Source organism: Chiloscyllium punctatum, chromosome 38, assembly GCF_047496795.1.
Source record: "Chiloscyllium punctatum isolate Juve2018m chromosome 38, sChiPun1.3, whole genome shotgun sequence".
Lineage (NCBI taxonomy): Eukaryota > Metazoa > Chordata > Chondrichthyes > Orectolobiformes > Hemiscylliidae > Chiloscyllium > Chiloscyllium punctatum.
The window spans coordinates 64,118,020-64,142,367 of NC_092776.1; the positions used below are offsets into that span (position 1 = coordinate 64,118,020).

The 24,348-nt window shown below is 43.6% G+C and overlaps 1 protein-coding gene across 2 annotated transcripts in view; it reads right to left on the bottom strand.

Moving 5' to 3' along the window:
- Positions 1-150: 150 nt before the first annotated feature.
- The window catches only part of stox1 (storkhead box 1), a 57,383-nt gene continuing 33,185 nt past the window's right edge, over positions 151-24,348 (bottom strand). Inside the window, exons 3-5 of one of the 2 annotated variants that reach the window (XM_072558025.1) lie at positions 13,038-13,190; positions 6,122-8,423; positions 151-1,437 (exon numbers count right to left, since the gene is read on the bottom strand). In XM_072558025.1, the coding sequence (XP_072414126.1) occupies positions 1,281-1,437; positions 6,122-8,423; positions 13,038-13,190 (2,612 nt within the window). In that variant the 3' untranslated portion in view covers positions 151-1,280. The remainder of the gene's footprint in view (positions 1,438-6,121; positions 8,424-13,037; positions 13,191-24,348) is intronic. The other variant, XM_072558026.1, reaches the window with a different exon arrangement.

Consider the following 24,348-nt stretch of genomic DNA (forward strand, 5'->3'; position numbering starts at 1 on the left):
ACTAAATGGGGTACTTTTGTTGTGGTAGAATCATTATGTCTGAGCTAGGAAGTGCAGATTCAAGTCCCATCTCTCCCTAAGTGTGTAATACACTGAACAGGTTGATTAGTGAAATAACTCCACAGAGACCGGTATCCCACCACCAAGTAACCCTTTATTAAGACTTGGGAGAGTTCTTCACAGTGATGCAGCTTCCTCAGAGCCAAGTCTCAGAGTAAACATAACGTCTGACACTGCTGTTTATATGCATTAGCCAGGGCTCCCTGATTGGACCAGATTAACAGCCCCAATCAGGGAACTCACATTTTATGTCCACTTGGCTATCCTTGTTACAAATCACTACAATTAGAAGATACCTAACCAGTCAAACAAACTTAGACATCTTGAAATCTTTCTGCAAATCCTCAGTAAAAATTACTTGCATTTATTCTTCACCCAGAAAATGCAATTTCAAAACTCATAGTTTAAAAGGCTACTTTTTAAAAACGTGTTTATTTTTATCTGCTTTAATGTTTTCGCACAAACATCCCTTTTAGTAACATATAAAAATACATAGGTTTTGCAAATAAATCTAATATAAAAGGAGAGATAAGCATTGTGGACATATTACTGGACCAGTAATCTAGCAACTGTGGAATTTAAATTCTATTTATTGAATAAAATCTGGAATGAAAAGCCAGAGTCCAAAACGGTGATCATGTAGCTACTGGATTGCCATAAATATCCATTTGTTTCACTAATATACTGATGGGTCCAGACACATGACAAAGTGGTTGATTCTTTACTGCCCTTAAGTGGCTCAGCAAGTTGTTTACATACACCAAAACCACTAATCAGGGTAATTAAGCTTGGACAATAAATGCTGACATTACCAGTAAAACCCATATACCAGGAACTAACTAAAAAAAAGTCAATATATGGGAGCAATACAAAAGCCATTAGTATAAAAGATTGAATTTCATAAACACAAAGAGATATTGTTGGAAATCTCAGCAAGATCGGGAGCGTCTGTGGAGACATATTTCGGGTCTTGTGAGCCTTCTTCAGAACTGGTCCTAAGGGTCACTGGACTGGAAACATTGAGTCTGATTTCTCTCCACAGATTCTGCCATTCTTGTTTTACAGTAATTTCTGCTTTTGTTTTGGATTTCCTGTATCCACAGTTCTTTTGGTTTTTCTGTCTTCATTGCATAGAGCTGTGCAATTCATAATTCATTTACCATTTACAACACAAAGAATCTGGCATTTTACATTCCTGGGTCAGTCAACACAGCGGTCAATCAAACATTCATTACTGGGGTGAGCTGCAGTAAGGGATGCTGGGAAAAAACACCATTCTGCCCAGTGCTGCTCAAAGTTCCATAATTGTGCATCAAACTCCGCCGCTTCAAGCTGTCCAGAATGATCGAATTATTTGATGCCAAACTCACTCGGGTCCTGGAAAACAAGCTCACATTTAGGAATGATCATTTCTGTAGTTTTTAACTTGAGAAAAATTATGAAATCAGCAGGACATTTAGCCTATCGTGCAGTTCCAGTTCCTTGAAAGAACTTTCTGTTTGGTCTCACTCCCCCTGCTCTTAAGCCCTGAAATTTGTGCTTACTTTTAACACTTTCGAATAAATACTTTTATCCAATTTCTTTCTGAAAGTTTCTGTTGAAGCTATTCCATCATCCTTTCAGGCACTGCATTTCAGGAATAAAAAGCTAGTCAGCAATGGTAACCACATAATTACTAACTTATTGTAAAAACCATCTGATTCACTCATGTCCTTTTGGAAGGAAATCTATCATTCATACCCTTTCTTGACTATGTGCAACTCCAGTCACTCAGCAATATGGCTGACTCTTGATTGTCCTCTTCAATGGCTTGGTAAGACATCTGGTTGTCAAGAAGACACTCAGGTACACTTTAATGGCAATTAGGATGGTCAGTAAATGCTGGTTTGGCAAACAATTTAAAAAATCTTTCATATTCCCACTTCCCTGATTTGCCTTGCTTTTGTAAATGATCTTAAATTTGTGGCCTTCAACTACAAACTCACCTGTCAGTGGAGACAGATTCGCCCTATCTACAATGTACACATAAATTAGGAGCAGAAGTAGGTTTTTCAGCCACTCAAGCCTGCTCTTCTATCGGGGAAAATCATGGCTAATCTAATTGTGGCCTCAATTCCACATTGCTTTCTAACAATAATACCCCTTGACTTTTTGGTCAATCAAGAAACTACCTAAACCAGCATTAAGATAGTCAGTCATCCAGATAAAAGCAAATTACTGCAGATGCTGGAATCTGAAACCAAAAGAGAAAATGCTGGAAAATCTCAGCAGGTCTGGCAGCATCTGTAAGGAGAGAAAAGAGCTGACGTTTTGAGTCTAACTGACCCTTTGTCAAAGCTTTGATAAAGGGTCAGTTAGACTTGAAAGGTCAGCTCTTTTCTCTTCTTACAGATGCTGCCAGACCTGCTGAAATTTTCCAGCATTTTCTCTTTTGGAGTCAGTCATCCAAGTTTGACTAGTCTCTAGGTAAGAGAATTTCACAGAACTTTTCCCAGAACACCTTTAAAGAGAAACAATTTTCATCTCTGCCTATGATGTCAAAAGGAACGTTGCAAAACAAAAGCAGATTTTTCTTTTCATTTTTAAAGCATTATCTTTGTAGGAACTTTAAAACTGCTGCCATGATCACAAGTTGGCTGATGTGCTGCACACTGCAGGGGGACATAGTAAGACAGGCCACCATTGCAGAATTTCTCACTTATTATTGTGTTGATGAATCAAAACAAAGAGAACTCAGAGCCCTGGTCATGGAGTCTAGCTCACAAAAAAAAAGACATCTCCAAACTCCCCATGCCTAAATAAAAACCAAAACAACTGAATGGTCACCGGAACCGAAACGTTTGATTTCTCTTCACAGATGCTGCTTGACCTGCTGATCCTTTTCAGCAACCTATGTTTCTTTTCACATGCCTAAAGATGTTGCTAACTTTGGATTTGGCCACGGGAGCGGAAACTCTTTGTTAACGTGATTGGCTCAATAATTATCAGCCAGCTGTTGATGGCTAGCATCATGTAATTGAAACTCCTTTAGAGTTCTGTCAAACTTTAATTACATATTCTCAACTCTTAAAGGATTTTGCTTTCAACCCCAGTACAGAGAAGTGTAGTAGACCTCTAGGCTAACAGTATGCCTGTCCAAACTAACAATCGAGTTAAAACCTGAAACCTCCTCAAAAAGCTGCTTTGGAAGGTTCACTTGGAATAGCAAACTGATCCTTGATCTAATAACCTCCACATTGAATTGCCTTATCACTAATTCTGACAGAATTTTAAAACTCCTCTGTGTATATTTCTGTGCTTTTGTATGTGTACCTTCTTGTGAATGTGTGTGTGCGCCTCGATGTGCACATATGTTGTGTACACCTGTGTATGTTTACATGCTATGTCTCCATGTATGTTGTCTGTGCTTTGTGCTTGTTAAATATGTCTTGTGTGCACATGTTATGAATGTCTGTGTGCATTTTGTAATGGGGCATATGTTGTGTCTGTATGTGCATGCATGTTCTGTCTTTTTGCACATAAGCACGTATGTTGTCTTTGTGTATATCCATATTGTGAATGTGCGTGTTATATGTGTACATGTGTGTGCATGTGGTCAGAGGTCGGGTAACGCTCATTCTGAGACTGAACATAAGGAAAAAATAAAATCCTACGCCTAAGTGAGTTTGCTGCAATCACTTTAAAATTGATTTCTACAAACAGGGATTTTGGAAAAGCTACCTTAGTCTTTTCAAAAGTTAAGCCATTATATATCAAGAGAAGTGAAAGAATATAAAGGAGCGGTCTCTCGCTGTTTCTTAATTTTTCAATTGTTCCCTCCTCTTTCCCACAACAGGAAACATCCTTTCAGCAGCAGCCTTCTTAAATCTTTTTGAGAAAGTGTATAAGGTATAAGCAGGTATGGAAAGAGTTAAGTTTTGAGTTTTGTGAAACAAAAGTTCAGCCAAGCATGACTCAGATCATATAAGAACTGGCAGTAAACAATGAGGTATGGGGGCAAGGGTAATGGGTTAACAAGGTGAAAAAGCATTCATTAATAAAGCCATTTAACAAGATGAAGAAGCATTCGGTATATAAAGTCAGTTAACGAGGTGAAAAGCATTCATTATGTGAAGTCAGTTATTCATTGTATAACGCCAGATAGCTTAATCTCGACTACTGACACTCACTGATTGTAACGGTCACCCAATCAACATGTTGCTTTATCTGGATGCTCCTGCTGTTCGAGAGAAGACCGAGAACTCATGTCTGTGTGCACATGGGTGATCATTCCCTCTCCCCCCAGGGCTCAGAATAAAGAATAAGGATGTAAAACTATACTGTGTCTCGGATATTTTGCTTCGACTGATACGGGGATAAGGAAATGGGACATCATTTTAAGAAAACAGGCCCAGCCTATCCAACCTTGCCTCATAAGATAACCCCTTCATTCTTAGAATCAGGTGAGTGAACCTTCTCTGAACTGCTTCCAGCAAAACATCCCAACTCCTATGTTCCATGCCCCTTGAAATGAACAGCAACATTCCATATGCTTCCATTATCACTCACTGTGCTGGTTAACTTTGTAACAATGATTCCTCTGAATCACAGAGCTTTGCATTCTCTCAATTTAAATATTATGCTGCTTTTTAATTCTCTCTGACAAAATGGATAAGTTCACATTTTCCCATGTTAAACCTGGCCCAGTCACATAACCTGTCTAAATCTATTTGTTGAATCAAGTGCTTAAAATTAATTATTCTACCTGTCTTTGTGTTGTCAGAAAACCTAAAAATGCATTCAGTCCCTTCATCGAAGTTACTGATGCAGATTTTAAATAGTTGAGGCCCCAGCATATACACATACATATACACACACCTCTTCTCAAATGTCTTTAGAAATTCAAGTGAGTACATTTACAGCTCATCCACATTACTTGTTACTTCCTCAAATAACGTAAACTATGAAGTTAAAAATCACACAATGCCAGATTATAGTCCAACAGGTTTATTTGGAAGCACTAGCATTCGGCGTGCTGTTCCTTTATCAGGTGGTTGTGGAATATCCACAATCACCTGATGAAGCAGCAGCGCTCCAAAAGCTAATGCTTCCAAATAAACCTGTTGGACTATAACCACATGTTGTATGATTTTTAACTTTGTACAGCCGAATCCAACACCGGCACTTCCAAATCATAACCAAATATGATTTCTCAAAACCATTTTGACTTTGCTTAATCTTATCAGATTTTCTAATAATTATAATTGCCTTATCCCTCTGATAAATGTTAGGCTAACTAGCCTGTAGTTTTCTGCTTGCTGTCTCATTCCTTTCCTGAATAGAGAAGTCACATTTGTGACTTTCTAGTTTGATCGAACTTTTCAGAATCTTGGAAATTTTTAGATAATTTCAATCAATATGTCTTTTCTTTCTAGTCCACTAGGACCTATTGATTTCTGACATTAGATTAGATTAGATTAGTGTGGAAACAGGCCCTTTGGCCCAACAAGTCCACACTGACCCTCCGAAGAGCAACCCACCCCCCTACATTTACTGCTGACTAATCCACCTAACACTACGGGCAATTTAACATGGCCAATTCACCCAACCTGCATATCTTTGGACTGTGGGAGGAAACCCACGCAGACATAGGGAGAATGTGCATACTCACACAGAGAGTTGCCCGAGGTGGGAACGAACTCGGATCTCTGGCACTGTGAGGCAGCAGTGCAAACCACTGAGCCACCGTGCTGCCCATGTATTCATTCTAATACTTTCCTTAACGTACTTCCCTGGGAACTGTAATTGTTTTAAGTCCCTTCCTCCCTTTCATATCTCAATTTACAAGGATATGGACTAAGCTGTAAAACTCTTTGGATAGTTGGCGCAGACACAATCAGCTGAATTAGTTCTTATAATCACTACTGCAATGTCAGAAAGTTGGTTGCCAATTTATTCACAGAAATCTTCCGCAAACATCAATGACCAGATTGTCTGTTGTTAATGACGTTTTCAATCAGTAACCCAGCAAAACCCTGCCATTCCTGAGCCACTGGAGCCCTTCAGTCCCTTGAACACTCACCTTGGCGAGTCAATACCACTATCTCCAGTAATGCTGTGGTTTTCCAGCAACTCTAGGTGAGTACTCTCTTCTTGGCTGGTCTGTAATAATGCAATATTGTGGGAGTGGTGAGGAAATTGGTTGTGCTCCAAATTTCCCATCAGCTGAGTTTTCATTCTGGGCACAGCCCAGAGGTTCTGACTGGCTGGGTTTCTGATGCCTTCATTATTCAGTGTGTGAAGAGTCTCTGGAGAAGAGTCAGTAACTGTTACGTTACAGTAATCAAATATATTGCTGATAAGCTCTCTGCACCCACTTGGATGTTCCTCTTTCTCTAGATGTTCATACGGCAATGGTGATATTGGCTGGTATCTGCAAAGTGGACTGTGAGTCTCCTTCCCATAGCAAGGTGTGGAGTGTCCCATGCTGCTGTCACTTGTTCCGTTTAACCAGCTCTCCACCTGCTGTCCAGCAAATTCACTTTCTGCAGTTTGCTCCTCCTGCAGCAGCATCTTGGATAAAACCCAGCTTTCATTGGACAGCTCACCTTCACTCCCAGGATCATCGGCACAGTCGAGGCCAGGCAGAGGTGCGGGCAGCTCAGCATCATCGAGGTACAGTGAACTGCAGGCATCATCCTCGTCCAGCTCTCTCTGATACAAGGCCTGATCCTCATCAGTAAAGGCCTCACTCCTTTCCTCATTGGTCTCTGGTTGGCTGGCTGTTTCACCCTCAGACTGTTGTGCTTGGTTGGGGGACATTAGCTGTGCATCAGACAGAGGAGATAGGCTTGATAGACTTTCCATACTTGCACACTTCACTGTTGTAGAGGTGGTAGAGTTCTGACCCTGCTTGGAAATTCGATCGCACAAAGATTGAGGGACAGAACTATCCTCATACTCATGGCTAATCTCTGGCCTTATTACATTGCTAAATTCCTCTGATTCCTGCTCTTGGAGAGATTGCTGGGCACAGCTATGGATGTTATTTGAAGTCTGCATATTTTGGGGGGAGCCAGGTATTTGATTTTTGTTCAGGTGATCCTGGGATTCACAGCCAGTGGGGACATTGTGGTGTATGAGAACCTGATTTCTGCACTCTGTCCTAACATTATGACTTTGTAGCTGCTCCTTGTTACCTTCTTCAGCTGGCCTGATGAGATAGGCAGCGGTATTGGGGTGGAGCTTCTCTGGAGCAATCTCTTTTACGGAGACAGCATCCTGTCCCCTGGTGGAGGAATCCACAGACTGTGACCTCTGCCTCAACCTCGGATTGTTGTTTATGTTATTTTGGGCAAAATAGTGCTTGCCCTTGGTGAAAGGGTCAACGATTCTCTTCTGCTGTAGTTGTGTGATTGGGATACTACTCCTGCAAGCCTGGGTTGGCTGGTCCTCAAAAAGCATTTGCTCTCCTTCACTCCTGTGCTTGGCCAGTTCCTTAACATTTTGATTATTCCCAGGCTTGGAGAGACCCTTAGTCGATTGCAGAGATCCCTTGGACTTCAGCCTTTTCTTCTCCCTGCTGGACCTAATCTTACGATGCTGTTGTTGCAGATTAGCTGCTGTCTTTTGGGGGTTTTCTTCAGAATGATGCCTCTGCTTGCCAATCAACTGATCCAGTGAGCCACTGCCATGAAATTGGGCAGTGCTCTCTCTGCTCAGTTTCTTCATCATTAAGGTGTGCCTGACCAGGTTCTCTACAGTCAGTCCAGGATTGATGCGTTTGATGAGTTGGTGCTCCACGTCTCGGGGAATGTTCCCCACACTGTTCTCATCACGTACTGGCCACTCCTCTGGGGGAAACTGGGCTGAGAAAGTCCCATACGCTCTCTTGGGGCTGTCTTTTTTTTTGTTGCGTCGGAACAGACTGAGGCTGAATTTTCGGATGTGAATTCCTTTCTCTTTGGCCCTGCGTGGCCCAAATGCTGTAGAGGTGGCCCTGTGCTGGACTGCAGGCTTGTGCTCCTTGCAGCTCCCCTGGCCTGGGCTGCTCTTGCAGAAACGGAGGTCAGCCTGTTGCTTTTCCACTGGCTGGCTGAAGCAGCGACAGGACTTGCAATGGGGGGCTCCATCAGGAAGGACCTTCTCCTTCTGCAATGGCTCCTGACTGCTCTCCACACTCACCAGGTATATAACACGATCAGGTGAGGCAGCGCTTTCCTCATGGAGGACCCAGGGCTGTCTCTGCATCCTCAAGCTACCTGCAATGAAGTAGGTCTGTGGAGTGACAATGAAATAGCCTTCTCCAGTGTGATAAATCTTCCTCTCCTGAATCAGGGAGCCCAAGGCACTGTGCACGATCTCCTGAGAGGGTGTTGCTATACCTACAATAACAAAACCAAAGTTTTACATCAGTTCGCATGAAGAAATGAACAAGAGCAGAAATTGCTGGGGAAAGTCAGGAGGTCTGGGAGGATCTGGGGAGAGAAAACAGTTTACGCTTCCAGTCCAGTGATCCTTCTCTAGAAATGATGGAAAGGACTGAGTGCTTAGGCAAAAATGGAGCCCAGATCGAGAATGACAGTTAGGGAGAAAGGGATGGATGATGGTATGCTCAGGAGAAAGAAAAGCTGATAATAGAGATCGTAAGAAGGTGAAAATTTGTTTGCTTACTGAAAGCAGCTCATATGCCCAAAACTTTGACCCCCCTACTCCTTGGATGCTGCCTGACCTGCTGTGCTTTTCTAGCACCACACTCTTGACTCTGATATCCAGCATCTGCAGTCCTCACTTTCTCCTATCTACATGCATGGGATGGGTATGGAGGGATAGGGACCAAATGCAGGCAAATGGGACTAGATTAGTTGTGAAAATTGGTGGCATGGACAAGGGCCTGTTTCCATACTGCAGTCAAAGAGATTATGACAGGACCTGGAGTGTGGGTGTGGGTAAATGATATAGAAGGTGGTGTTCAGGTTCTAAAATTACTGAACTCAACACTATCGCCTGAAAATGAGGTGCCGCTCATCCAGTTTGTTATAAGCTTCAATGGTGCACTGCGGCAGGTCGGAGACAGAAATGTTGGCCAGCAGTGATAATGGTGTGTTGAAGTGGTACTAGTGTGTTGAAGCGCCTATCACCTTCCAGTTGTCTGCCACCTTGGTCCATGTGATCAATCATCAAATTGAACAATGCCTGTCAACCTGTGCCTGTGCTATTATTGCTAAAATCAAAATAACTGAGGGAAAATAACTTTCCATCTTGTGATGCTGACTTCTAATCTTTGGAATTTTGTTTACCTGGGTTAGTAGGTGGTCTGTACACAGCTCCCAACAGTAGTTATGAGGTGTGCAGTAAAGATGCAGGAGGTATTATGGGTGACTTCAATCTGTATATTGATTGGACTAACCAAACTGACAGCAATGTGATGGAGGAGGATTCTGCGGAATGTATGCGGGATGGGCACCTCGACGAAAATGTTGAGAAACCAACTAGAGAGCAGGCCATCCTCCACTCGGTATTATGTAATAAGAGAGGATTAATTAGCAACGTTGCGCTGCAAGATTCTTGAGGACGAGTGAGCATAATATGGTAGAATTCTTCATTAATATGGAGACTGACACAGTTAAATCTGAGACTATGGTCCTGAACTTGAAGAAAGCTAACTTTGATGGTATGAGACATGCATTGACTTGAATAAGCTGATCAATGATACTTAAGGGGTTGATGATGGAAAAGCAATGCTAGACATTTAAAGAACATATGGATAAACTTCAATAATTGTATATCACCGTCTGGCACAACAGCAAAACAGGGAAGGTAGCTCAACCATGACCAACAAGGGAAATCAGGGATCATGTTAAAGCCAAAGAGGAGGCATATAAATTGGTCAGGAAAAAGCAGCAAATCTGAGGACTGGGAGAAAATTTAAATTCAGCAGAGGAGGACAAAGGGTTTAATTCGGAAAGGAAAAGTAGAATATATGAGCAAGCTAGTGGAAAGCATAAAAACTGACAGAAAAAGTAGTGAAGACAAATGTAGGTCCCTTACAGTTAAAATCAGGTGAATTCATAATAGACAACAAAGAGATGGCAGACAGGTTGAACAAATACTTTGGATCTGTCTTAACTTTTGTGGATCTGCCACAAATAGCCTCTGGGGACAGAGGATCAAGCATGGAGGGGGAACTGAAGGTAATTCTCATGAGCCAGGAAATAGCATTGGGGAAATTGATGCAATTAAAACCCGATGAGTCCCCAGGGTCTGATGCTCTATATCTCAGAGCACTTCAGGACCGTGGCCCTAGAAACAGTGGAAACTTTGGTGATTATCTTTCAGCAAACTATAGACTCTTGAAAAGTTCAAATGGCTGGGAGGGTAGCTAATGTAACTCCCCTTTTTAAAAAAGTTGCATGAGAGAAAACAGGGAATTATAGCCTGATATTGGTGTTGGGAAAAATGCTATAGTCAATTATTAAGGATATAACAACTGAGTATTTGGAAAGCAGTTGACAGGATCATTCCAAATCATCATGGATTCACTAAAGGCAATCATGCTTGAAAAACCTTCTGGAATTCTTTGAGATGTAACTGGTAGAGTGGACGAGGGCGAATAAATGGACTTTTGTCTTTCTGAACTTTCAAAGGCTTTTTACAAAATTTCACACAAGAGATTAGTAAGCAAAATTAAAGCTCATGGTATCGGAGGTAATGTATTGATGTGAATAGAGAACTGGTTAGCAGACAGGAAGCAGCCAGTTGGGATAAACAGGTCCTTTTCAGAGTGGCAGGCAATGATGAGTAGAGTACCGCAGGGTTCAGTGCTGGGACCCAAGCTGTTCACAATACACAGTAATTATTTGTCAAAGGAATTGAATACAATATCTCTAAATTTGCAGATGACACAAAGCCCTATGGCAGTGTGTGCTGAGGAAGATGCTAAGAGGCTGCAGGGTGACTTGGACAGGCTGGCTGAGTGGGCAACTGGAATACAATGTTGATACATGTGAGGTTATCCACTTTGATGGCAAAAACAGGAAAGCAAATTATCATCTTAATAGCGGTAGTTTAAGAAAAGGTGAGGTACAAAGGGACCTAGGTATCATGATGGAACAGTCGCTGAAGGTTGGCATGCAGATGTAGCATGCGGTGAGGAAAGTTAATGGCATGCTGGCCTTCATTACAAGAGGATTTGAGTATAGGAGGAGGGATGTCTTGATGCAGTTATATAGGGCCTTGGTGAGGCCACACCTTGACTGATTTATGCAGTTTTGGTCGCCTTGTCTGAGGAAGGACATTCTTGCTGTTGAGGGAGTCCAGCGAAGATTCACCAGAATGATTCCCGGGATAGCAGGACAGACATATTAAGAAAAACTGGATCGACTGGGCTTGTACTCACTGGAACTTAGAAGAATATGAGGGCATGTCCGAGAAACATACAAAATTCTGATGAGAGTGGACAGACGAGATGCAGGAAGAATGCTCCCGATGTTAAGGGAGTCCAGAATTAGGGGTCACAGTCTAAGAATAAAGGTTAAGTCATTCAAGACTGGGATGAGGAAGAATTCCTTCAGTCATGAACCTGTGGAATTCTCTACCACAGAAAGCTGTTGGGGTCAGTTTGTTAAATATATTCAAGACGGATTTGGCCCTTGCAGCTAAAGGGATCAAGATGTATGGAGAGAAAACAAGTGTGGGATACCAAAATTGCATGACTGATCATATTGAATGCCGATACAGGCTCAAAGGGCCAAATAGCCTATTCCTCCACCTATTTTCTATGTTATTTTCCAACCCACATGTTAAACTGTCTTTTGTGCTTCTTAATTGTGATTGTGTGTGTATGTATTTGGAATTTTTGAATGGGTGCAGTTTAAGTTGCATAGCAGTGCAGTAGAAATCCTTTTATCTCACTGCTCTTGCTAAAGTTAAGTATGTTACAATAAGTACCATTATTTTTCTGTTACCGATGTAATCTAGTGTGAAATTCTTTTGTCCTGAGTAGCAGTCAATTGGACAAATTGGTCATTTTGGTGTCAGAGATTTACAGCACAGAAAAGTCTCTTTGGACCACTGCATTCACGCCAGTCAAAAGCAACCACCTCACAGTTATCATCATAGAATCATACAACATGGAAACAGACCCTTTTGTCTAACTCCTTCTAGAACATGGACTCATTTGGAGCTTATTTATCTATACATTGATGTGACTGTTTATAGAGCATTGGGGCATGACTATCGTACTCTTCCAGCTAAGCATTGATAACCATTTATTGTCTCACATCAGAAATGAGGATTACTCATTATTTATTATCACCTAAGGAAGCATAGAGCTTGTATTTGACAATTGCAGCTAAGGCTCATGAGAATGATTTCAGGAGTAGTGTTTTCATCAGATGAGGTGAAAGTGGCGTACACCATTTTATTAAATAATAAATATGGCTGGCCTCTACAGGGTGCAGGAAGGAAAAGTATCAACCCTGGTTGGTGAAACATTGTCTAACTCTTAATCTGCAAATATGTGATGGAGTTGTGAAGGACTTCCTTACAGGTGACTTGGGAGTGAAGTGCTTGCAATTGTATTGCCAATAGGCTGGTAGAAGATGCTCAATGAATAAATTGCAGAGAACAGATTATCTCCAGCATTGTCAAGAGAGTAAGGTAGCAAGGCAACAGATCATATTAGTCAAGATATAGGAGAACTGTGGAACATGTGCCAGGGACCAATTGGCCCAATCCTCTTCGTTATCTCCATGTGTCCCTATGTTGTCTTACAAAGTGCTTGACAGTAACCAAGCTGAGATAAGACAAGTAGTGTGCAATTGAGTTTGCTTGAGGCAAGGTCTACACAACAGGTTTGCCTTGACAATCCTGAGGCCTCAGGAATACAAATGTTTTGCAGGTTTGGTTACCTAGATTTGAGGTTGAGTTGCCCAGAAAATTTGCTACTGTTGTGATTCAAGATATGCCCAAGAATAAATTCTGCACCATAAAGTTACCTGGATAGCACTCGACCAAATATTCCAAAAGGGCTTCCTGGGTCACAACTGTGCGATTAGCATTCATTTCGGAAATAACACAACACAGCACTTCTGCCAGGGGAACAAACTGGGACTGAGGAATGGGCTTCATGGGTATTGCGGGTACATCACCTGCAACATGACACATGAGATTAATATGCAAAGCAAAATTAAGAGCAAAATACTGTAGATGCTGGAAATTTATTTAAAAAACACTGGAAATATTCAGTTGATCTGGCGGTACCTATGTATACAGGAACTGCAGAGTTTTGAGTCAACAGGTCTTTTCTTTGGAACTATATGAGGTTCTCATATCCCTCGATTTCATGAGATACCAAAAATGCAAAATTCTAACAGCGTGTGACAGGGTGACTGCAGATAGGATGTTACCCCCTAGCTAATGGGGCCAGAATCAGAAAGCCCTTGATATTGAGGAAGTTTAGAAAAGAAAGCTTATGGTACATACCAAAGGCGCAGAACATGAGAAATTATAGAGGTGTACAGGAAGTGCAGGGATTACTTAAAAAGTAATTAGGAATACAAAGATGGGATATGAAAAAAACACTGACAGGTAAAATAAAGGAAAATTCAGCTGAGGCCTAATCAAAATTGTTGAGTTCCCATGCCCAGATGAGATTTATCCCAGTCTGCTGTGGGTAGCAAGATAGAAGATTGCAGGGGCCCTGACATTAATTTTCAAATTCTCTCTGGATGCAGGAGAGGATAGCTAATCTGTTACCATTGCTCAAGAAGGGTGCTCAGGATACAATTGGCCAGTGAGTCTAACATTAATGAAAGGGAAACTGTTGAAACAAATTCTGAGGAGAGGAGAGATAGGGGTTAACCAAGGATAATATAAACCTTACCAGGGGATTCTGGATTAGTGGTGCTGGAAGAGCACAGCAGTTCAGGCAGCATCCAAGTAGCTTCGAAATCGACATTTCGGGCAAAAGCCCTTCATCAGGAATAAAGGCAGTGAGCCTGAAGCATGGAGAGATAAGCTAGAGGAGGGTGGGGGTGGGGAGAAAGTAACATAGAGTACAATGGGTGAGTGGGGGAGGGGATGAAGGTGATAGGTCAAGGAGGAGAGGGTGGAGTGGATAGATGGAAAAGAAGATAGGCAGGTAGGACAAGTTATGGGGACAGTTACTGAGCTGGAAGTTTAGAACTAGGGTGAGGTGGGGAAGGGGAAATGAGGAAACTGTTGAAGTCCACATTGATGCCCTGACGTTGAAGTGTTCCGAGGCGGAAGATGAGGCGTTCTTCCTCCAGGCGTCTAGTGGTGAGGGAGCGGCGGTGAAGGAGGCCCAGGACCTCCATGTCCTCAGCAGAGTGGGAGGGGGAGTTGAAATGTTGGGCCACAGGGTGGTGTGGTTGATTGGTGCAGGTGTCCCGGAGATGTTCCCTAAAGCGCTCTGCTAGGAGGCGTCCAGTCTCCCCAATGTAGAGGAGACCGCATCGGGAACAACAGATGGGGTGGGGAAGGAAATATATTCCTGGTGGTAGGGTCTGTTTGGAGGTGGCGGAAATGTGGGCAGATGATTTGGTTTATGCGAAGGTTGGTAGGGTGGAAGGTGAGCACCAGGGTGTTCTGTCCTTGTTACGGTTGGAGGGGTGGGGTCTGAGGTGCGGGATGTGGACGAGATGCGTTGGAGGGCATCTTTAACCATGTGGGGAGGGAAATTGCAGTCTCTAAAGAAGGAGGCCATCTGGTGTATTCTGTGGTGGAACTGGTCCTCTTGGGAGCAGATTCGATGGAGGCGGAGGAACTGGGAATACGGGATGGCATTTTTGCAGGAGGTAGGGTGGGAAGAGGTGTAATCCAGATAGCTGTGGGAGTCGGTGGGTTTGTCCTACCATGACTTGTCCTACCTGCCTATTTTCTTTTCCACCTATCCACTCCACCCTCCCCCACCGACCTATCACCTTCATCCCCTCCCCCACTCACCTATTGATGGAGTTGGAGCAGGGATGGAGAGGGGAGCATGTGAGGAGCAAGAGAGTCAATGTTTCATCGGGAAAGGGGGCTCAGAAATAAATGGGAGGGGGGTGGATTTAGGGCTGGGGAAAGGTAGGTGGGACGGTGATGAACAGGTAAGGAGATTAGGAAACTGATGAGTTCAATGTTGAGGCTGTGTGATTGTAGGCTCCCGAGGCAGTTGAGGCGTTCCTCCTCAGCTTTGAATTCACCAGTTTCCTAATCTACCCTCCCCCACCTCATCCTAGATCCAACCCTGTGACTTCGCTCCACCCTCTTCACTTGACCTACCTGTCCATCTTCCTTCCCACCTCGCCGCTCCACACTTCCCACCGGCCTATCACAAGCACATCTGACCTTCACTCACCTATTGCCATCCCACCTACATTCTCCCAGCACCCCCACATTCCCCCCTCCCCAGTCCTGAGGAAGGGTTATGCCCAAAAAAATCAATTATTTTGTTCCTCAGATGTTGCTTGACATACTGAGCTTTTCTCAGCACCACACTTTATCGATTCTGACTTCTCCAGCATCTGCAGTCCCCACTTAGGGCGGCATGGTGGCTCAGTGGTCAGCACTGCTGCCTCACAGCACCAGGGTCCCAGGTTCAATTCCAGCCTTGCACAACCGTCTGTGTGGAGTTTGCACATTCTCCCCCTATCTGCGTGGGCTTCCTCTGGGTGCTCTGGTTTCCTCCCACAATCCAAAGATGTGCAGGTCGGGTGAATTGGCCATGCTAAATTGCCCATAGTGTTAGGTGCATTAGTCAGAGGAAATTGGATCTGGGTGGGTTGCTCTTCGGAGGGTCGGTATGGACTGGTTGGGCCGAAGGGAATCTAATCTATCTCCTAGTTTGTGTAATTTCAGTATCATACTCCTGCTTTCTCTTCTTATCCCTTTAGTCACAACAGCCATGTCCAGTCCCCTCTTGAATATATGTAACAAACTAGCCCTAACAGGTTCACAACACTCCTAGTGAATTGTTCCTCATTTCAGTTCTGAATGGCTTTCCCCTTATTATAAGACTGTGACCCCTAGTTCTGGACTTACCCAACATTGAGAACACTCTTCCTGCATCTAGACTGTCCAGTCCCACCAGGATTTTATTGGTCTCTGAGAGTCCCCTTATTCTTCGAAATTCCATTGAGTACAAGCCCAGTCAAACCAAATCTTTCTTCCTACGTCAGTCCTGTCATCCCAGGAATCAGTCTGGTGAATTTTTGCTAGACTCCCTCAACAGCAAGAATTCTCCTTCCTCACATGAAGAGACCAAAACTATACAAAAAAACTCAAGGAATTATACAGTAAATGAAAGGTCCTGGGGAAAATTGACGTACAGAGATATCTGGGCATTCAGGTCCACTGTTCCCTGAAGGTGGCAACGCAGGTCAACAGAGTGGTCAAGAAGGCATATGGCATACTGTCCTTCATTGGACAGGGTACTGAATACAAGAGGTGTAACAGTTGTATAAGACTTTGGTTCGGCCACATTTGGAATACTGCATACAGTCCTGGTGGGCACATTCCCAACAGGAAGTGGATGATTTGGAGTGGGTGAGGTAAAAACAATGACTGCAGATGCTGGAAACCAGATTCTGGATTAGTGGTGCTGGAAGAGCACAGCAGTTCAGGCAGCATCCAAGGAGCTTTGAAATCGACGTTTCGGGCAAAAGCCCTTCCTGATGAAGGGCTTTTGCCTGAAACGTCGATTTCGAAGCTCCTTGGATGCTGCCTGAACTGCTGTGCTCTTCCAGCACCACTAATCCAGATTTGGAGAGGGTGCAGAAGAGGTTGCTTGGCATGGAGGGCACTAGCTATGAAGAGAGGTTGAGTAAATTAAGATTATTTTCATTAGAAAGACGGAAGTTGAGGGGGGACTTGATTGAGGTCTACAAAATCATGAGAGGTATAGACAGGGTGGATAGCAAGAAGCTTTTTCCCAGAGTGGGGCATTCAATTACTAGGGTCACAAGTTCAAAGTGAGAGGGGAAGAGTTTTGGGTAGATATTTGTGGAAAGTTCTTTACGCAGAGGGTGGTGGGTGCCTGGAACGTGTTGCCAGCAGAGGTGGTAGAGGCGGGCATGATAGCATCATTTAAGATGTACCTAAATAGATACATGAATTGGTAGGGAGTAGAGGGATACAGATCCTTAGAAAATAGCCAACAGGTTTTAGATAGCGGATCTGGATCAGCGCAGATGTGGAGGACTGAAGGGCCTGTTCCTGTGCTGTAATTTTCTTTGTTCTTTGTGCGGCATCACCAATACCCTGTATAACTGCAGTAACTAAAAAAAAGTTGATGATGATATAAGATTAGGACAAAATATAAAACAGATAGTGAAAGCTTGACTCACCGCACTCATCTCTTCCTACCTCAACAACGTCCTGATCCTCCTTAGTCCAGGAGCTCCCACTTACATTTGTGACACCACACGTCCTTCACCTTCTCCAAGACTTTTGACTCTCCGGCCCACAACACACCATCTTCACTATTGACATCCAGTCCCCGTACACATTGATCTGCCACGAGGACAGTCTCCGAGCACTCTGTTTCTTCCTCTCACGTCTCCCAACCAGTACCCTTCCACTGACACCCTCAAAAACCTCTTTTTCCAATCCTCCCATTTCCTCCAAACCAAAGGGATAGCCATAGGCACCCGCATGGGACCCAGCTATACCTGCCTGTTTGTCATCTTCTGCAGTTACAGTGGCACCAACCCCCATCTGTTCTTCCGCGACATCGATGACTTTATCGGGGCCACCTCGTGCTCCCACGAGGAGGTTTGAACAGTTCAACAACCTTCAACCCCCACCTCAAATTCACCTGGACCATCTCGACAACCTCCCTCCCTTTCCTAGACCTCTCCATCACTGTCTCTGGTAACCGACTAAACACAGACATATACTACATGCCCACAGACTCCCACAGCTACTTAGACTATACCTCCTCCCACCCTACCTCGTGTAAAAACACCATTCCTTATTCCTAATTCCTCCATCGCATCTGTTCCCAGGATGAGCTATCCCACCTCAAAGTCCCAGGTGGCTGCCTTCTTTCAAGATCGCAACTTCCCTTCCCATGTAGTTGATGATGCCCTCCAGTGCATCTCCTCCACTTCACGCACCATTGCCCTTGAACCCCACCCCTTCCAACACAACATGGACAGAACTCCCCCCCGGTTGTCACCTTCCATCCCACAAACCTCCATATATAACACATCCTCCGCCACTTCCGCCGCCTCCAAACAGACCCCACCACCAGAGATATATTTCCCTCCCCATCCCGATCAGTGTTCCAAAAGACTTCCCTCTGCAACTCCCTCGTCAGATCCACATCCCCCACCAGTCCACATCCCACTCCTGGCATCTTTCTCTGCCACTGCAGGAAGTGCAAAACATCCGCCCACACCATTCCCCTCACCTCCTTCCAAGGCTCAAAGCGATCCTTCCACATCTACCAGAAATTCACCTGCACCTCTACCAATGTCATCTACTGCATTTGTTGCACCCAGTGTGGTCGCCTCTACATCAGGGAGACAAGATGCTTTCTTGCGGATTGTTTCAGAGAACAACCAACTCCACCGATCCGTGGCTGAACACTTCAACTCCCCCTCCCACTCCATCAAGGACACGCAGGTCCTGGGCCTCCTCCACCACCAAACCCTTACTTGGAGGAACATCTTATGTTTCGCCTTGGGACCTTGCAACCACACAGGATAAATGTGGATTTCAACAGCTTCCTCATTTCCCCTCTCCCCACATTATCGCACTCCCAAGCCTCCAACTCGGCACTGCCCTCCGGACCCGTCCATCACTGCCCCCTCTGACCTATCACCTGCTCCCTCACCTTCATCCATCTATCGCTTTTCCAGCTAGCTCCCCACAACCCCACCCCCATCCCATTTATCTCTCAGCCCTGATCCGCAAGCCTCATTCCTAATGACAGGCTTATGCCCGAAACATGAATTCTCCTGCTCCTTGGATGCTGCCTGACCTACCGTGCTATTCCAGCACTACACTCTCAAATCCAATCTACAGCATTTGCAGTCCTCACTTTCTCCTATTGGGATTAAGGCAGACAAGTCCTGCAAGGATGGTGCAGGAGGGAGGGTTTCAGGTTTTTGGATAACTGGGGAGAAAGTGAGGACTGCAGATGCTGGAGATCAGAGCTGAAAATGGGTTGCTGGAAAAGCGCAGCAGGTCAGGCAGCATCCAAGGAGCAGGAGAATCGACGTTTCGGGCATAAGCCTGAAGAAGGTCTTATGCCCAAAACGTCGATTCTCCTGTTCCTTGGATGCTGCCTGACCTGCTGCGCTTTTCCAGCAACACATTTTCAGCTTTTGGATAATTGGGGCTCACTCTGGCGAAGGTGGGACTTATACAAACAGGACAGTCTTCACTTGAACCAGAGGGAAACTAATATCCTGGGTGGGAAATTTGCTGGTGCTATACGGGTGGGTTTAAACTAGTTCAGGAGGGGGATGGGAACCGGAGGTGTAGCTGCAGTGCACAGGAGGATGAGAGTACGAAGGACAGAGACAGGATTTCAGGGTCATAGGAATGTACTGGCAGACAGCGAAGTGGTTTGAAGTGTGTCTACTTCAACGCCAGAAGTATCCGAAATAAGGTAGTTGAGCTTGCAGCATGGACAGGTACCTGGGACATGGATAGAGCAGGGTGAGGAATGGATGTTGCAGGTTCCATGGTTTAGATCTTTCATTGAAAACAGGCAAGGCAGTAAAAAAGGGGAGGTGTGGACTTGTTAGTCAAGGATAGTATAACGGTGGGGCAGAAATTTTGATGAGAACTCGTCTACTGAGGTAGTGTGGGCTGAGGTTAGAAACAGAAGAGGTCACACTTCTTGGAGTTTTTTTATAGGCCTCTGCAGAGTTCCAGGGAGGTGGAAGAGAGGATTAGCAACATTATTCTGGGTAGGAGTGAAAGGAACAGGATGGTCATTATGGGGGACTTTAACTTCCCCAACATTGATTGGAAATGTTACAGCTCTAGTACGTCAAATGGGTCTGTTTTTGTCCAATATATACAGGAGGGTTTCCTGACACAGTATGTCGAAGGGCTGACAAGAGGGGAGGCCACACTGGATCTGATGCTTGGTAATGAACCAGACCAGGTGTTTGATTTGGTTGTTGGTGAGCACTTTGGAGAGACTGACCATAATCCAGTTACATTTAGTTTAGCGATGGAAAGGGATAGGTACATGCCACAGGTCAAGAGTTATCGATGAGGCAAGGGCAATTATGATGTGATTAAGCAAGTATTAGGATGCATAGAATAAGGTAGCAAAATGCAGGAGATGCAGACAATCGAAAGGTGGAGCTGGTTTAAGGAACAGATATTGTGTGTCCTTGATAGGTATGTCCCTATCAGGCAGGGGGGAAGTGATAAGGTAAGGGAACCATGGTTTACGACAGAAAGTACATCTCTTCTTAAGCAGAAGAAGGAGACTTACATGTTGATGAGGCAAGATGGTTCAGATGAAGCAATGGAGAATTACAGATCAGCTAGCAAGTATTTAAAGAGAAATTTAAGAAGAGCAAAGAGAGGACAAGAGCAGTCTTTAGCCAATAAAGGAGAACCCTATAACTTTCTATACATATATGAAGAATAAAAGGGTGACTAGAGAAGGAATAGGGCCAGTCAAAGACAGAAGTGGGAAGTTGAGTGTGGACCCTGTGGAGATCAGAGAGGTGCTAAACGAACATTTCTCATCGGTGTTCATTCAGGGAAAGGAGAATATTGTAGAGGAAAAGAATGAGGTACGAGATATCAGACTAGAAAGGATCAAGGTTAGTTACAAACAGGTGTTATCAATTCTAGACGAAGTGAAAGTAGACATGTCCCCTGGGCTGGATGGGATTTATCAGAGGATTCTCTGGGAAGCTAGGGAAGAGATAGTGGAGCGTTTGGCTTTGATATCGGAGTCTTCATTGTCTACAGGTTTAGTACCTGAGGATTGGAGGATTGCAAATGTTGTGCTCTTGTTCAAGAAGGGCAGCAGAGATGACCCAGGTCATTATAGACCAGTGAGTCTTACTTCTGTTGTAGGAAAGTTTTGGAAAGGATTATGAGAGATAAGATTTATAATCATCTAGCAAGCAACAATTTGATTTCAGATAGTCAACATTGTTTCGTCAAGGGCAGGTGGTGTCTCACAAAACGTCACTGTATTTTTTGAGAAGGTAACCAAGCATGTAGAGGAGAGTAAGGCAGTTGACGTGGTATACTTGGACTTCAGTAAAGCCTTTGATAAGGTTCCACATGGTAGGCCGATGGAGAAAATGCAGAGGCATGGAATTGAGGGTGATTTAGCAGTTTGATTTAGAAACTGGCTTTCTGAAAGACAGCAGCGAGTGGTGGTTGATGGAAAATATTCAGTCTGGAATCCAGTTACTAGTGGTGTGGCACAAGGATCTGTTGTGGGAACACTGCTATTTGTCATTTTTATAAATGACTTAGGCACAGGCATAGATGGATGGATTAGTAAATTTGCAGACGACCCTAAAGTCGGTGTAGTAGTGGTCAGTTTGGAAGAATGTTACAGGTTGCAGGGGGACTTGGATAAATTGCAGAATTGGGCTGAGAGATGGCAAATGGAGTTCAATGCAGCTAAATGTGAGGTGATGCACTTTGGGAAAAATAACAGGATGGCAGAGTATTTGGTCAATGGAAAGATTCTTGGTAGTGTAGATGGGTGCGGCCACACTTGGAATATTGTGTACAGTTCTGGTCGCCTCCTTTCAGAAAGGATATGGAAGCATTAGAAAAGGTGCAGAGGAGATTTACCAGGATGTTGTCTGGTCTGGAGGGAAGGTCTTATGAGGAAAGGCTGAGAGACTTGGGTCTGTTCTCATTGGAAAGAAGGTGGCTAAGGGGGATTTGATAGAGACATACAAGATGATCGGAGGATTAGATAGGTAGACAGAGAAAAACATTTCCCTAGGATGATGATGTCAGCTTGTATGAGAGGGCATAACTACAAATTGAGGGGTGATAGATTTAAGACAGATGTCAGAGGCAAGTTCTTTACGCAGAGTCGTATGGGCATGGAATGCCTGACCTGTTAAGGTAGTCAACTCAGCCACATTAGGGAGATTTAAACAATCCTTAGATAAGCATATGGATGATTTTGGGATAGTGTAGGGGGACAAGCTCAGAATAGTTCACAGGTTGGTGTAACATTGAGGGCCGAAGGGCCTGTTCTGTGCTGTATTGTTCTATGTTCTAAGTCCCTTGGGTCTCATGGCCTACATTCTAAGGTCTTAAAGGATGTGGCAGCAGAGATAATGCCACTGGTTATTTATATCAAACTTTCCTGGATCTTGGAAAGGTTCCGTTGGATTCAAAAAATGCTAATATGGCACTGCTATTCAAAACAAAGTAGAAAATAGGAAAGTAAAGACCAGTTAGTTTAACATCTGTCATTGGGAAATTATTGGAATCCGTTATTAAGGAAGTCATACAGGATATTTCTAAAGTCAATAGACAATAGGTGCAGGAGTAGGCCATTTGTCTCTTCGAGCCAGCACCACCATTCATTATGATTATGGCTGATCATCCACAGTCAGTATACTGTTCCTGCCTTATCCACATAACCTTTGATTCCACTATCTTTAAGAGTTCTATCCATTTCTTTCGTGAAAGTATCCAGAGACTTGGCCCCACTGCCTTCTGGGGCACAGCATTCCATATATCCACCACTGTCTGGGTGAAGAAGTTTCTCCTCAACTCTTGTTCTAAGTGAAAACATAACGCATTAGAATCAGCATGAAGGGTAAATTTTGTTTGACTAATTTGCTAGAGTTTGTTTTTGAAGATGTAACAAGCCAGGTGGATAATGGGGATCCTGTAGATATATTCCAGTAGATACTGGATAAGGTGTGGCACAAAGATTAATACACAAGATAAAATCACACTAAGTTAGGGATAATATATTAGTTTGTATAGAGAGGATTGGCTAACCAGCAGAAAGTTAAAAATCACAAACCACTAGGTTATAGTCTAACGATTGTATTTGGAAATACAAGCTTTTGGAACCTGCTCCTTTATCAGGTAGCTAGTGGGGCAGAATCAGAGGACAGAGCTTAAAAATATGTTGCTGGAAAAGCGCAGCAGGTCAGGCAGCATCAAAGGAGAAGGAGAATCGACGTTTCCGAAACGTCGATTCTCCTTCTCCTTTGATGCTGCCTGACCTGCTGTGCTTTTCCAGCAACACATTTTTAAGCTCTGATCTCCAGCATCTGCAGTCTGCACTTTCTCCTCAGAATCAGAGGACACACAATTTACAGTAAAAGATCAAACTGTTATACAACTGATGCAATGTACTGAATAAACCTAGATTGCTGTTAAGTCTTAGTCACATAAAATGAGTGCATTTTGATTCATTAATATGTAAACTCCAGAACTTCTTTCAAGTCACATTCCTGAGATAACTTAAGATTTTACAAAAAAAATCTTATTTAAATTCTGTGTCCTATGATATTGCAATTGTATTAGGCATTGGGGTGATATTGCATCTGGAGTACTGTGTATAGTGCCCCCTTTCTTGAGGAAGGATGAAATTGCATTCAGGCAGTTCAGGGAAGGTTTATTTGTCTAATTCCAGAGATGAAAGATTTGTCTTATGAAGAGAGATCGGGCAGTTTAGGCTGATACTTGCTAGAGTTTAGAAGAATTAAAGAAGCTCTGCTTCAGGGATTGACAAAGTGGGGAGTGCTGGGAGTCTGAAAAGATTTAAGGTCAAGATAGACAGGCTTTGAATTATAAACGGATTAAAGTGCTATGGGGAGCAGGCAGGAAAGTGGAGGTGAGACAGAGAGATCAGAGATGATCGTATTAAATGGCAGAACAGGCTTGATGGGTAGGATTGCCGACTCCTGCTTATCTTGTGTTCTTCTTTAATGTCACAGAAGTGTACCACTTCATGATGCTGTTTTATCTTGGTAAGACATTGGGTCCTGCTTGATTTGATTAACACCATTCTGAATTTAATATAGTACGAGGAAAGGCATTTGATTGTACTCAAAGAATTCAAATTTTATTTCTCAAAACCATTCAAACAAATTTTCCTGAGAAGAATAGCCATGCAAGCAGATTTTATGCAACAAAGTTGTTCAGGAAAAAATCCATTTCTGGACTCTGGAAGTGAATTTTCATTTTGATATCTCAGGTGTACCTGATGCAGAGGTGCATATTGGGTGAAACAAGGAAGCTTTTTTTTTAAATCTTTGAGCAAAAGGAAGAGCATTTGCTACTATCTAGCAGACAGGAAAACAATGTTTTCACTGTCATGGG